The sequence below is a fragment of the Rhamphochromis sp. 'chilingali' genome, assembly GCF_963969265.1.
Source record: "Rhamphochromis sp. 'chilingali' genome assembly, chromosome: 9".
Lineage (NCBI taxonomy): Eukaryota > Metazoa > Chordata > Actinopteri > Cichliformes > Cichlidae > Rhamphochromis > Rhamphochromis sp. 'chilingali'.
Window position 1 is genome coordinate 15,702,864 of NC_137936.1, and position 15,076 is coordinate 15,717,939.

The 15,076-nt window shown below is 37.5% G+C and overlaps 1 protein-coding gene across 1 annotated transcript; it reads left to right on the forward strand.

Annotated features, from left to right (window-relative positions):
* The first annotated feature begins 884 nt into the window (after positions 1–884).
* vamp3 (vesicle-associated membrane protein 3 (cellubrevin)) lies at positions 885–14,517 on the forward strand. The gene is made up of 5 exons (XM_080892467.1): positions 885–990; positions 10,486–10,564; positions 11,847–12,005; positions 12,271–12,322; positions 12,805–14,517. Coding segments are annotated over exons 1-5 (312 nt in total). The 5' UTR covers positions 885–988; the 3' UTR covers positions 12,825–14,517.
* The last annotated feature ends 559 nt before the right edge of the window (positions 14,518–15,076 follow it).

Below are 15,076 nucleotides of genomic sequence, written 5' to 3' on the forward strand. Positions count from 1 at the left end.
TTTGTATGATATGAATCCATTAATAAAGCATTTTAGGGAATTAGCACCTGCTCTCTTAAACCACATACTACAACTCAGTGACTGACACAAAAACTCAGTTCTTTCACTGTTGTCTTCAGACTGCATTCAGTTTTTACAGTTTAAGGAAGCACTTAAAGATTGATTTGTTCTAAATGTTTCATATAAATCTGCTATACTTGCATACACACACATATATACTCTCTTTAACAGTTTGAATGAATAAAGTTTCGCTACTCCTATTTTTTCAGTTGTTGGTGGTTAGTATTTGTTGATGACGTGTGGATAGGGATGACTTTTTGTTCTCATAAGCCACATGCTGATCACGGGCTTGGGCCTGCTCCTTGCATGTCTACTGTAGCTTGCAAATAGAAATGAAATAAATAAAAGGTGAATAAGACTGATTTGAGTAGTTAACTCTTTAATGATTATTGACTAAGGTGTGCGAAGTGTGCGTTGCTTTTAATTGCTTTTAATAATGGTAGGCATGCGGAAGCTATAAGCCACGACCTCTTTAATGTTGCCTTCACGTGCTCACCGCAAACTCAAGCTTTCATCAAATAAAGTAGTTACCAGATAGTATGATCCGATTTTGTAATTTATTTCTTTAAAATAATTTAGTACTGTAAAAGTTTATGTATTTACTGTAAGTTTGCAGGGAAAATTCTTTTATTTATTTTTTTATTTAAATGCTAAATGTAGTCAACTAAAGGTTAGTCACCAGGCTAAATGGGTTATTATAATTTATTGTCACGTATCGATATCGATATGAAAAGAAATTTCTATGATTTCTGGTTTTATTAAAGTGCGCATTTTCCTTGTGAAATGTAAATACGCGTGATAGTTCCTAATTCCGGCAACCTTGAAAGCGGCACAAAAACCGCTGGTACGGCTGGGACTGTTTCGGCTTGACAGTGAGCTACCAAGCAAAAATCGGCAGCGGTGTCGTTTGAGGAAATTTCGTTTTGCAATGTAAGTCTATCCTATACCGCACACTTTTATTTGTCAGTCAGATGTTGACGATTTCGCTTCCGTTTTTTTTCTGGTAATACTTCAAGACGCGGGCGCAAAAACAACGCCCAGAACTTTTGCTACTAGCCTGCAACAAGTGCTAGTGCCCGTCTTCGAGATGTGAGCTAGCTTAGCCACAGCAGCAACGCTGCATTAAAGTTATCTAACGTTGCTCACTCCTCATCATATCAACTTATCTTTGCTAGTTATGTAGATAGTCAAGAAAGAGTGTACACAATCGGTTTGTATACAGGCCACAGCTGTTACTGTTACACGAATCTTACTGTTAGACAACGATATGTGCTAGCGTTTTAGTCTATGCTTAGAAACTACCGTTTCCTGTGTCGTTGGCCTATCTAAAAACTACTGCTGTATACTTTTATTTAACAAGCTTAAAATGTTTGTGTATGTCGCTTTGTGATTTCTAATTATTGTAGCTCTAATTTGGATATGACTAAAATAATATCAAGACACAATCAAAGGCAACGCAAAGTTGTAAACAGGAAATATAATATTTATGGCCGAAGTGTTTCTGTTTTAATAGGTCGTAATCATGTTGATGACTGGGTAATTAAAATAAGTTTTAAACTATATCTAAGCTGAATACTTGCCACTCCAGTAATAACTTACACCCCGTTGTCGGTAATGCCGTTATCTAACGTTATTTCCATCATCAGCATCTACCGTTTTTTTTCTTTGTTGACACAGTTAGGAACTGTACTCTGATATGTTTCTCGGTCAATATGTGTATTAGTAGGCGCTTTGAAGCTTAGGGGTAATGAAAGAACAAGGGAAAAGACGTGTTTCGTGAGTGTTTACTTTCTGGGAAGGTGTATTGCCTTACAGCATCAAGAGAGGAAGCTTTTTTTTCCCCCTTTTAAACTAATAAATAAATAAATAAATAAATAAAAAAAAAATATATATATATATATATACACACACAGTGCACATAGAGGCACTGTACTCAGCGTTTTCGTAATGAATCACAGACAGATTTCTACAACTATTTTTGTCCATATTAAACAAAAATCCTTGACAGAGAATTTGCATGTCTTTCTGAAATTGAGTGATGATTTGATTAAACCATAAAAGTCATTCTTTCATGATGTTATAGTCATTTCTGTTCATTGTAGTGATGGTAGTCGATCAGTAGTATAGATACTAGGGCTGGGCCATATTATACCGTTCACGGTAATACCGGTATAATGTTAGGCAACGATAGGAAAATGAAATATCGCGATAGAATGGGAGTAAAACGCGCATGCGCAGTGCCTTTGTTTTCATACGCACATGGCCGATTGTTGAGTGAAACAGATGAACCAGAATTGGTTTGTAAAAATGGTGCAACTTCCGTGATGTGGAACTGGTTTGGTGTTTGTCCGTCAGATACACAACAAAGCACATTTTTTTGCAGAACATGCAAGCGGCCGTTGTTATTGTCATATTTGTCGGACTAAGATGCTCTTAAATCTGGGAGTAATCTGGGTCCTAAACTCCGTAATCTTCAGGTCAAACAACACTGCAGCATCACTTAGAGTTAAAAACTTTCTAAATTCTTTCATCTTTAATAAAACGATCAGCATTGCTGCTTTACCAGGTGTAACTATAAAGTTTAACTTCCAGGCATCCATGAAAACAAAAGTTATTACATTTAACGGAGTTAGAAGTTAGCAAGAAGCTAGCGGAAGTTAGCTCGCTAGTTTCGCTAGTTACCTAAGCATGATATAGCATGTTCTGACGGAGAGATTTCTGAAAAAAATCAAACGTACAGCTCTGCTATCACTTCCAACATAAATGAAGACAGGAAACTAAACAGCAGTGACGTTTGTAGGGTTACTGAAGTTGGGCTAGCTGGTATATAATGATGTGCTACGTGATCGCTAGCGACACAGCTATGTTAGCATAACATAAACAGTGAAGCTGGAGGACGAACACTAACACTTTTCCACTTATAAAAGTTAACGCGAAGGTTCTTCATGGTTAGAGACAAATGCAATCGCATGGCAGGATACTGTAAACGGACCAAACTTCAGTCAGGAGAACAACTGAGATAATCCATCCACAATACGAGGTTAGTCATTAATATACTGCAACAACATGGGAATAGAGCAGCTGCCAGAGAATTCAACATTAATGAATCAATGGTATAGAAGTGGAGGAAGCAAGAAGAATGAGTTTAATAAAGTTTGATTTATCTGACTGCTTTGTTTCGCTTAATGTGCCTTATAATCCCATGCACCTTATGGTCCGAAAAATACGTACTGCACACTGCAGTTTAATGTTGCAAAGCACCTCTTTTTAACTTCAGTGGATATTATACATGGTTATGCTCAGGATATGTCAGCCCATTTCTACTGGAAATGCCTTTTGGTTAAACTTTCAGCAAGGAATTTGCATTTGCACTGTTACATTTTTATAAAGCTTTAATGTACATAAAAACCAGCTTCTTGTTTAAGTGAAAATAAATGGAAGGTTGTCTTTTTGCGCTAGTAATGTTGTGGAGTTGTATTTTGTCTCGCATCAATTATATCGTCGGTTATATCGTTATCGCAAATTTTCAAATATATATCGTGATAAATATTTTTGGCCATATCGCCCTGCTCTAATAGATACAACAGTGATGATAATGTAAAATTAGGTCCCGGAATGTATGGATAGTAGATTTACAATAGATTTGAAATAAAATAAATCTATTAATGCAAGTGGGTTAACAAGAATATTCAGTTAACCACGATCACAGTTTCTGCACTCAGTCGTTTATTTGAAGTGGTCCAAATGTAACTGGACAATTTACTCCAAAGTTGTTTTAAATTTGTCTCCATCACTTAATTAGCAGTAAGGTTGGTAGTTGAATGCTTGCAACTGTAGCCTTTGCATTTGGAAACTGTGGCTGTGAATCCATAACATATGGTCAAATGGAAACTTAATTCAAATGAAGCAATAAAGCAAAAATAAAATTTATCTGCAATTTTTGTTCAGTGAGTTAAATTGAGGCTGAAAGGCGGGACTTAAATTGCATCTTGATGCCTTTCTTTTTATTTTAATGCAGTGGTGAGCCAGCTCTTCCTTGGTGCCTTAGAACTGAGAACTTGTAGCTAGGGCTGCCACAAACTATTATTTTGATAGTCGACTAGTCACCAATTATTTTTGCCATTAGTCAACTAATCAGATCATGCGTCCATTGGATGTACAACGTACAGCTTATTGCACCAGCATGCATGTGCTCTTATATAACTATCATTAGCTTATAGCTTTAAATGTTTAAGGTATGTGCTAACTAAAAATAAAGACATGATGATAGTTTATTAAATTTTAATGAAATTTACAGGTTGTTTCAGTGGAGTTTAATAAACTCAGCCGCTATCTAAAATACCTAATTTCCTGGAGGAACCCACCCTAGGGATTAATAAAGTTTTATCTAATATAATATAATATAATATAACAGGACACCGGAGTATATTCTTGAGCATCTCACACTTCTGATAACTGGTTGTCTGCTTGACGTTTATTCAGCAGTGTAAAAACTATAACTTTAATCTCAGCCAAACCGATTTACTCGGGAACAAATAAAATACTGAAAAAAGCCAAACAATAGCATTTTTAAGTTATCTAAGTGACTTATATACAGTGTTGGGGAGTAACGGCATACATGTACCGCCGTTACGTATTTAAAATACAAAATATGAGTAACTGTATTCCGTTACAGTTACCGTTTAAAAAGGTGGTATTCAGAATACAGTTACTTTGTTGAAATAAATGGATTACACAGTGGTACTTTCCTGTTTCATATTGTGGTGGGTCAGGACTGTTTGGGTTTTGTTTGACAGCTGTTCTGTTGTTCCAGGTGGCAGCGTTACGGTTGCCATGGTTACAGGGTGACGCTCTCTCTCTGTGTGTTTCCTGGGTGAGAGAGCGCCTTTTTTTTTGTTGTTGTTGTGCTAAGCTAATAGGCAGAATGCTACAGGTACATGCTCTAAAGAATGTAGCCTCATAGGCAGTGTAGTCCGTGCTGCTGGGAGAATGGACTGCCATACTTGTTATATGTCTGTGAGTGCGAGGAGGGAGAAAAAGGCGAGTGGAAAAGTACCAGGTGTCATCGAGCAAAAACGGGAGCTGGAAGCATGTAAATATAATAGTAATAATAATAATAACCACTGCAGCCAAGAAGAGTGCCTGACGAGCCCAGCTGTAAGTAAGCTATTAAGACTCGACTGTACGCCGTGTTCGTGTTTTCCTCCGAAACAATAAGTTCCGTTGGAGCAGCCTTTCAACGCCTCTCTCTGTCTCTCGCAAGCAAAGTTGACCCAGACAACAAAGTAAAGCTGTTTTTCGGCTATGAGCCCAACACGGAACCCACCGTATTAGTCAGAGGTCCCTTTACTACGGGTTCGGAGCCGCGGACCTTCAGTAACAGTAATAAATCACAGCAATAGTACATTCACGTAGTTGTAAAAAGCATGATAATATATTAAGTAATCCAAAGTATTCAGAATACGTTACTGTCATTGAGTAACGTAACGGAATACGTTACAGAATACATTTTGGGGCATGTATTCTGTAATGGAATACATTTTAAAAGTAACCTTCCCAACACTGCTTATATACTAAAAAGTATTTAGTCAGCCACCGATTGTGCAAGTTCCCCCACCTAAAATGATGACAGAGGTCAGTAATTTGCACCAGAGGTACACTTCAACTGTGAGAGACAGAATGTGAAAAAAAATCCATGAATCCACATGGTAGGATTTGTAAAGAATTTATTCGTAAATCAGGGTGGAAAATAAGTATTTGGTCAATAACAAAAATACAACTCAATACTTTGTAACATAACCTTTGTTGGCAATAACAGAGGTCAAACGTTTACTATAGGTCTTTACCAGGTTTGCACACACAGTAGCTGGTATTTTGGCCCAGTAGGTATGGTGTTCTTGGGATGCAACTCAGTATTCTTCTTCCTCCAAACACGACGAGTTGAGTTTATACCAAAAAGTTCTACTTTGGTTTCATCTGACCACATGACATTCTCCCAATCCTCTGCTGTATCATCCATGTGCTCTCTGGCAAACTTCAGACGGGCCTGGACATGCACTGGCTTCAGCAGCGGAACACGTCTGGCACTGCGGGATTTGATTCCCTGCCGTTGTAGTGTGTTACTGATGGTGACCTTTGTTACTTTGGTCCCAGCTCTCTGCAGGTCATTCACCAGGTCCCCCCGTGTGGTTCTGGGATCTTTGCTCACCGTTCTCATGATCATTTTGACCCCACGGGATGAGATCTTGCGTGGAGCCCCAGATCGAGGGAGATTATCAGTGGTCTTGTATGTCTTCCATTTTCTGATGATTGCTCCCACAGTTGATTTTTTTCACACAAAGCTGCTTGCCTATTGTAGATTCACTCTTCCCAGTCTGGTGCAGGTCTACAATACTTTTCCTGGTGTCCTTCGAAAGCTCTTTGGTCTTGGCCATGGCGGAGTTTGGAGTCTGACTGTTTGAGGCTGTGGACAGGTGTCTTTTATACAGATGATGAGTTCAAACAGGTGCCATTCATACAGGTAACGAGTGGGGGACAGAAAAGCTTCTTACAGAAGACGTTACAGGTCTGTGAGAGCCAGAGATTTTCCTTGTTTGAGGTGACCAAATACTTATTTTCCACCCTAATTTACGAATAAATTCTTTACAAATCCTACCATGTGAATTCATGGATTTTTCTTTTTTCTTTTTCACATTCTGTCTCTCACAGTTGAAGTGTACCTCTGGTGCAAATTACTGACCTCTGTCATCATTTTAAGTGGGGGAACTTGCACAATCGGTGGCTGACTAAATACTTTTTTGCCCCACTGTATCATGTTTAACCTGAGTAGCGAAAGACTGCAGTGGGTTTGAAAATGGAGTCCGGTATTCTCACCGGAACTAGTGAGCCTTGCCCCCGGCTAGCTATCGACAGTGTTGGGGAGTAACGGAATACATGTACCGCCGTTACGTATTTAAAATACAAAATATGAGTAACTGTATTCCGTTACAGTTACCGTTTAAAAAGGTGGTATTCAGAATACAGTTACTTTGTTGAAATAAATGGATTACACTGCGGTACTTTCCTGTTTCATATTGTCGCGGGTCAGGACTGTTTGGGTTTTGTTTGACAGCTACGTTCTTTTGTTCCAGGCGGCAGCGTTACGGTTGCCATGGTTACAGGGTGACGCTCTCTCTCTCTCTCTGCGACTGTGTGTTTCCTGGGTGAGAGAGAGCACCTTTCGTTGTTGTTGTTGTCGTGCTAAGCTAACAGGCAGAATGCTACAAGCATAGCTCTAAAGAATGTAGCATCATGGGCAGTGTAGTCCGTGTTGCAGGGAGAATGAACTGCCATACATGTTATGTCTGTGAGCGCGAGGAGGGAGAAAAAGGGGAGTGGAAAGGTACGAGTTGTCATCGAGCAAAAACGGGGGCTGGAAGCATGTAAATATAATAATAACCACTGCAGCCAAGAAGAGAGCGTGACGAGCCCAGTTGTAAGTAAGCTATTAAGACTCGACTGTACACCAAAAATGGCACCACACCATGTAAAAATATAATATAAGCTCTGGCGGACTTGGTTCTATGGTAGGTCTTAAAGGGTTAAAGGCAGCTGGCATCCTTGTACATGCAGTGCTGCCATCTTCTGTTTCAGTCCATTATTACACTCTTAAATCCTACTACTTATTCCTGCATCTTTTGGGCTCTTACAAAGCTTCAAACGACGCGTCGACTATTAAATTAGTCGTCAACAATTTTAATAGTCGACTAATCGTGGCAGCCCCACTTGTAGCCTCATTTATCTTAAATTGGTTTCACTGAAATGGAAAGGAAAATCATAATGCACAAAAGATCCTAGGCTGCATCTGGTTAATTTTTTAGGTACACCTTCAAAAGCCACTGTCATCACTTGTTCCCAATTTGGGACCAGCGAAGTGGTGACATGTGAGTGTCAGCTTTTTGGCCCTGCACCTATATTTATTTCTGTGGTTGTAGATTAGGCACATGCACAGCATTAGTAGAAAAGAGGTGTGTGTGTAGACATGGTATCAGACCTACATAGTTCAACTAAAGAGTCTTCACGTGAACTCTGGTGCAATGGCAAAGGTTGCTATCTTTGCACAAGTAATGCCTAAACACAAATGTGAAACTACATAAACCTACACATAGACACACCAATGCACATTGCTAAACTAATTAATGAATAAAAATCGATTATTGTTATTTACAGCTTTTCCAAAAAAGTCAAAGATAGAAACTCATAGACTTGAATACATAAAAATAATGAGTTTGGTTAAAAGTATTGACCAAATTCTTTTTCTTTTTTTTAACCTAACACATATTTGGTAATCCACTCTTTATCCACTTGCTCTTCACGAATACAAAGACCAAACAAAACAAAAGAGAAAAAGCGTTTACTGCATTTGTTTATTAAACCTACCTTCATTGTATCCTAGTTAGACATCAATTTGTTTTTAACCGAGCCACACATTCCCCAAGGGATCCAGCATTTTTATTTATTTTTTTTCCAGTTGCATAAATTAGATGCTCTTTTTAAAAATAAATAAATAAATAAATCTTAAAAAAAATTGCAATCCCAGCTCTTGCCATGGCCCTCGTTGAGAAAAATGTGTTTTCATTTAAAGGAAAGTGGGCTGTATGTATATGGCAACCATCAATTTAAAATTATTATGAAACAGTCATATGCACAATGGTACAAACACAATTGGTTCCGGTGAATATTACATGAATCTGAGGCTAATTTTATGTGTGTACTCGTGGTAAGTTCCAGCCTTTTTACATATTAGAGAATGAAGCCCACCACTGATGCTGTAGTGTAGTTTTGATACTAGCAGCAGCTGCAGGAAATGTATATCTGCAGTTTGTTTGTAATAGTTTGCTTGTTTTTTGTGTTTATTTGTATCAAATTCATGTAATCAAAATTCAAAATAGTTTATCTTTTTAAATATACGTGAATTAGACGTGGCTGTAAAGTTGTTATCTTGGGGGCATAGAGGAGAGGCACTTAATCCACCCATTTCACATAGACTTCCTTTTGGAATAACTTGCATCATTGATTGTTTTTCTTCAGGAAACTGGGTACCTTTGGCTTCCAGACAGATGCTGTTTCTGTTGAGTTAACTGTGGCTTGTTCCTGTGTTTTGTTTTGGGGATTGTTTGTTTTTTAAATATAAACACATGTAGTTTTAGCAAGCTCTTGCCATCAACTATATTTTAGCAAACATGGGTATGCCTGCTTATTAGGGCCAGACAGATGTTTAAGATATTTAAGACTGATATTGATATTTGTTGATTTAAAAAAACAAATATCAATACCAACATGCCCTTGCGTTGACAAATCCTGTAACATTAACACTTATAACATATTTTGAGGGTGTTTCTCCCATCTATTCTTTACTTTCATTTTTAAAGACTGCTACAATGCATTGGCAAATCAGTAATATCAGGCAGCAGACTGCTTATATCTGCCTAAACTGTTTTACATTTAAACTAATATTGTAATTTGGCCTGAGTCAGAATTTATGTAATTAATGGCCACACTTGACTTAGACTGAATCATAATAATCTTTGTATAGCCCTGGTGTAAATAACAACCCAACTTTCAAGTTAGTTTCAATGTTACGAAAAGTCATTGCAAAGCAATGCTCTTTCAGGTCAGGGGGTGGCAGTAAATAACCACTGTTAAAAAGCCATTGGGACAATGAATGCATATCATATTTAGGAATCTAAATAAATAATTATTTAAATTAAATCAATGGGAACCAGAAGGAAAAAACTTTTTGCTTTGTCTCCGGTTTATATTTTTGTTATTGTTTTTAACAGTTTCTTAGAGTTAAAAAAAAAATGCATCAGATAATAATAAATGTGATGCTTGCTATTTTAGCAGGATTGTGTGGGACATCATCTTATTTGAATAGCTTTTCATGCTATCTGATGTCAGCTTTTTAACTGTTAAGAATATACTTAAACCATTATTTTGGGCAAGCATTTACTTAAGCCACATCACTGTCAAGTCTATTGTTGTATGAAAAATAATCTCTTGCCACTTATTGTCTATCCTCAGTTGATACAATGGAGCATGAGTTGAGGAACATCAGTGAGGTGTTTTTAATTAATTTAATTAATTTTTTTTTGTGCGTGCATGGCTGGCTGTTGTGTACAGTCAGAGACACTGAATTGTTCTGTTTTAGCTCACTATGAACTGTTACTCCTGTTGACCTTTAGCTATCCCACAGATTGGGTGCTATATCAAGCAATTTCCTCTGAGAGGACTGTTTTTCTTTTTTCTTGTACCTAAAACTGACTGGTTTCCTTTAAGGTTTTAGTGGGAGATTGTGATGTTATGTAACAGATGTTTCTAAGACATTTCACAGGGGGCTAAGATTTACACTGGGTTTTTTTTGGGTTTTTTTGTAAATTTCTTCAGGTCAGCAGTTGGTCCAGAAGGTTCTGCCGCAGCGGCCGGCAATAAGCGCTTGCAGCAGACGCAGGCCCAGGTGGATGAGGTATGAAATATGTGAAAACTGGCTTCTATTTAATTTCAGAATTTAATTTGAGGCCAACAGTTCTATTCTCTTATGGCTTATTGATAAGGATCCCCAAAATATGTTCAAATCTTAATTCATGAGTGCTTTAGTGTTACAAATGCACCAGATCGTTTCCTCTCAAGCTAAGAAATTTGAAACCACCTCTCCAAAGATGCCTGCCCTTAATGCTACTTCATCTCCAACTTCAGGTTCATTTCTCAGTTATATGGTTATATGGTTAATTAAATGCTTATGTACCAGTCCAGCTGTACACAAATAAAGGAGAAGATGCAAGTAGAGAAAGATTCAATCAACAATTTGTATTTATTTATTTTTAAATAATTGCATAGTAGCACAGCCGTAATCCAGGAGTGAATAGTTAAATAATGAAAAGATAGTTGGTGGAGTCACAGTGTCAAATAATAAAAAATCTTTTCAAGCATTAAAAATCCTTAAATAACCTCATCTTGTTCACTTTGCATCATTTTTCTCACCTAGCCTATGGCCTTGAACTCCACCCCTGTCTGTCTTCACTTGCTTTGTGTCACTCCCTCTTTTCCTTGATGTTGGTCTCACACAGAACCTTGCATAACTCTTGGCAGCAGTGTTACAATTCACCATAATGTGGAATAATTTGCTCTCTAATACTCCAAAAGACTGCCAAAGGACATTCAGTGAAAGGCAGTCCTCATCCAGTTTTGAGAAATAGCATTCAGAACCATGTCAGTGAGGCCACTAAGAAAATAGGCTGCCAAGTCTCACTCTTAATTCCCTTTACATCTTGCTCTCTCTCGCTCTCTCGGTTGTAGCCCTTCTTGGGATAAGCCACTCCCTCATAGATCTTTAACCTCAGCACGTCACAGAAAGTGTCCAATTGGCTGCCAAACGCTTACATAATCACTGTCTCCATGGTTATGTAAGGCATGCACGGGCCTACACCCTCCCCTCCAACCTGCAGCTCTGTCTGAGAGGAGGGGCAGTAGTTGGGTTTGTGGATCAGTGGAACATATGGGTTACGTGTAATCTGTGTTTATGCACATGCATGTGTGTCTGACTAAAAGTGGAGTCTGTAGGAGTTATTTTACCCTGTTGATTTATTTATTTGGCATTTTTCTTCTTTCTCTTATGATTCTTTCCTATGCCCTCCAGAGAAAAACAAATTAGGGCAGATTTATTTACAGTGAGGGCTCAAGATTGCCTAACACCCATGTACATCAAGAAACAGATTGCAAAAAATGAATATTATGTTTGTTTTGAGTAGGTGGTGGACATTATGCGTGTTAATGTGGACAAAGTGCTGGAGCGTGATCAGAAGCTGTCTGAACTGGATGACCGAGCCGATGCACTCCAGGCTGGAGCCTCCCAGTTTGAGACCAGTGCAGCTAAGCTGAAAAGGAAGTACTGGTGGAAGAACTGCAAGGTGCTTAAACAAAGTTTGGTTCAAAAGTCACACACTTTCCACCACTTTAAATAACAATTACTCTAACTGATATGATGCACTCTATTTTTAAAGTCTTCAAAGACTGAGGTTTACTAAATTAATTGTTTTTATTTAACTACACAACTTACAGTATATATTTGCATGACTTATGGTGAAGACTTCCTGTTTTTATTCAACAAAATGAGGAGGTATTACAGATATAGTTCTTGTGTAATAACGTAGAAATTATCTTTAATTGTTTCAGATGTGGGCGATCCTGATAGCTGTCATTGTGTTCATCATCGTCATCATTATTAGTGAGTATTAAGGATGTGCTCATCAACAGTGTTGTTACAGTTTGTGTTACTTCAAACATAAAACAAAGCATTAAGAACTCTCTACAGTGTTGTAGTTTCGCAAACTGTGTTAGGTGTACTGCTACATTGGTGCTCTTTTAAGAGGCAAACACACATCAACTGTTCAAGATCATGTGATGTGTCATTTGATGACTTATCTGATAAGAGTTATAAAGTTTACGGACTTTGCCCCCAAACATTCAAAAAGCTTTATTTACTTAAAGTTTTACATCTACTATCCATACTATTCCCCCATCATTATTCATGCTAGTTCATGTTATGGATGCAGTAAGCCAAGAAGAAGTACACCCAATTACATAATGCAGCCTCTGTCTTTTGCCTTTATGGAATTCCCCCCCACAGTTCCTTTAGTGTCATATCTCTCTTTTATAATGTCTTATATAAAACATTTGGTTTAAACAAACTTGTTAATTCATTCACAGTCTGGAATTACTCTAAGTAAGCAACAGGAGGAGGAGGGGTAGAAGATACGATAAAGAAGAGAAGTGGAGCTATGTGACTCGTGTCTCAGAGTAGCTCCACATTTTCCACCTCTACAGGGGTCTTCATTCTTTGTTCTGGATTGCCCTGTGTGTGCGTGTGTGATTGCTTATGTGCCTTAGTCACAGTTTTAACCTATAACATTACAAAATTCCAGACATTACTAGGATATATACATACCAAAGAAAACAAACATATGTACAGAAATGTGTTTATAACTTGACTAAAGCCCAGTTATAAATATGAGTCTAAACAGACTTTGGCAGAACACACACACACACACACACATACTCAAACCTTAAGACTAGAATTGAAAAACATTGTAAACTCTCCTCAACTTGTATTTTTATATTTTATTAACAATTGTTTGATTCCGTGTGCCAGGCTAAGAGAAGTGCCTTTAAGGATTAGCTGTTCAGTGGTATAGTTTAGATTGTAACAGTAATCCTGCGTATGGTGGAAGAGATGCCCCTTCCCAGATTTAAAATATTTCTGCTCTTGATAGTGTAACACCAGTATTTTTTTTTTCCTCTCTCATGCTTTTTCTTACTTAATTGGTCAGCTTTACAAATATTAGTGAAATCTAATTACTCATTTTATTTCTGCACATGGTTAAGTGCTGATCAGGTCCAATGTTTAAGGAGTTAATGCTGGTCATGTTTACTATAAGTAGCATGCTCATTGCCTGACAGATTTGCCATAAAATGTAAAAGGAAAAAAAAAATACACAGAAGTGCCATCATGAGGTATCAAGAGATTAATTATCTCAATTAGTTGCTCTTAAGTGTGGCAGAAAAATGGCCTTTATGTAATAATAATGATCAACAATTAAGAGGAAAGAAAATCTGCAGTTTAGCTTTAGACTTTGATAGGTGTCTCCAATGGAGAACAGCCAAAAATGCAGCCATACCTTCTGAACACATGTACCAGCCAGCCAGAGAACAAGTAGTGCCTTGTGAGCTCCCTGTCCAGCAGATACTGTGCAGCTAGCCTGTGCTATCAGTTGAATTTAACCTTTAATAAAGACCTTTGGATCAACGCCAGTGTGAAGAAACATTCTTGTTGATGCACAATGCTTCTAACACAAAACAATTAAAAATTCTAACATGCCATATTTGTCATACAGTTATTTGCATTCTGTTAAATGTAGAGTTGATCATAGTTAGGCTATAGTATGGGTTTTTTTTTTTTTTGTTTTTGTTTTTGTGATGTTTAGGTCAGTACTGCTGAGCATCATGGGTGATATAGAGTGGAAATATTTTGTTGGTCCATGGCATTGTGATACATGTGACACTAACACTGGATTTGGGATTGCTTTGTATATTATTTTCACTCTGTTTGGTATTTAAAGCTCCTGTTTTAGGTTACAGTTTCAGGATTTTTTTTTCTTGACTTCTAGCAATCATTAGCTCCCCCCCCCCCCCCCCCTTCATACTTCTTGCTTGTTTCTGATAGAGAAATAAACACTAACACAAATATGTACTCACCCGCACCCTTTTCTCTTTTTGTTAAGCATGCAGATTTAATCAGACTGCAGCCACAACTAAAATTTGTAGGCATGGAAATGCTTTTATGGGCCAGCTTTTTATTAACCATACATGGAATTGTCAACCTCATCATTTTTTTTTTTTTTTTTTTTTTTTTTTTTTTTTTTTCCCCCCCCCACAGAATTTAAGATCTTATAACTTCCAAGCCTTGCTTCACTTTTGGGACTTTACGTGGAAATATGTGCAATTCTGCTCTGTGGGCCCTAAATTTATTTTTTGCTTGAATAAAACTGATGTTAAATCAAAGTGTCCTCTGATTTTTCTCATCTGTGACGTAACAAACGCCAGCTATTCCTTTTTCCAAAAGGAGCCATGATGGCAAAATCATTTTTTATTGGAGTCATTTAAAGATAAATTCCTTCAGTGTGACATACAATGGTGTACAGTCCAGCAGTTTTTACACAAGTACTGTTGAGTTTTTTGTTGTTTTTTTTTTTTTTTGTTTGTTTGTTTGTTTTTTTTCCCCCCCCATGTTTCCTTCCTCTTTTTTCCATCTCAGTTCCACTCACTTGAAGGTCTTTAGGATAACCCCATCAGTTCTAACGATTATATATTTTATTATTATTTTATTTTGGTTTTACAGAATTGGGAAATTTTCAGTTCAGGTTTAATTTAAATGCAGATTTAACTGAAAAAGTCAAATTGCAATAAAGATGTGGTAAAAGAA

Excerpts from the sequence above, each read along its gene's own strand:
- vamp3 (XM_080892467.1), top strand. Across the intron at positions 12,006-12,270 it reads ACTGGTGGAAGAACTGCAAG|ATGTGGGCGATCCTGATAGC; the intron begins GTGCTTAAACAA and ends TAATTGTTTCAG. Across the intron at positions 12,323-12,804 it reads CATCATCGTCATCATTATTA|TCTGGAATTACTCTAAGTAA; the intron begins GTGAGTATTAAG and ends ATTCATTCACAG.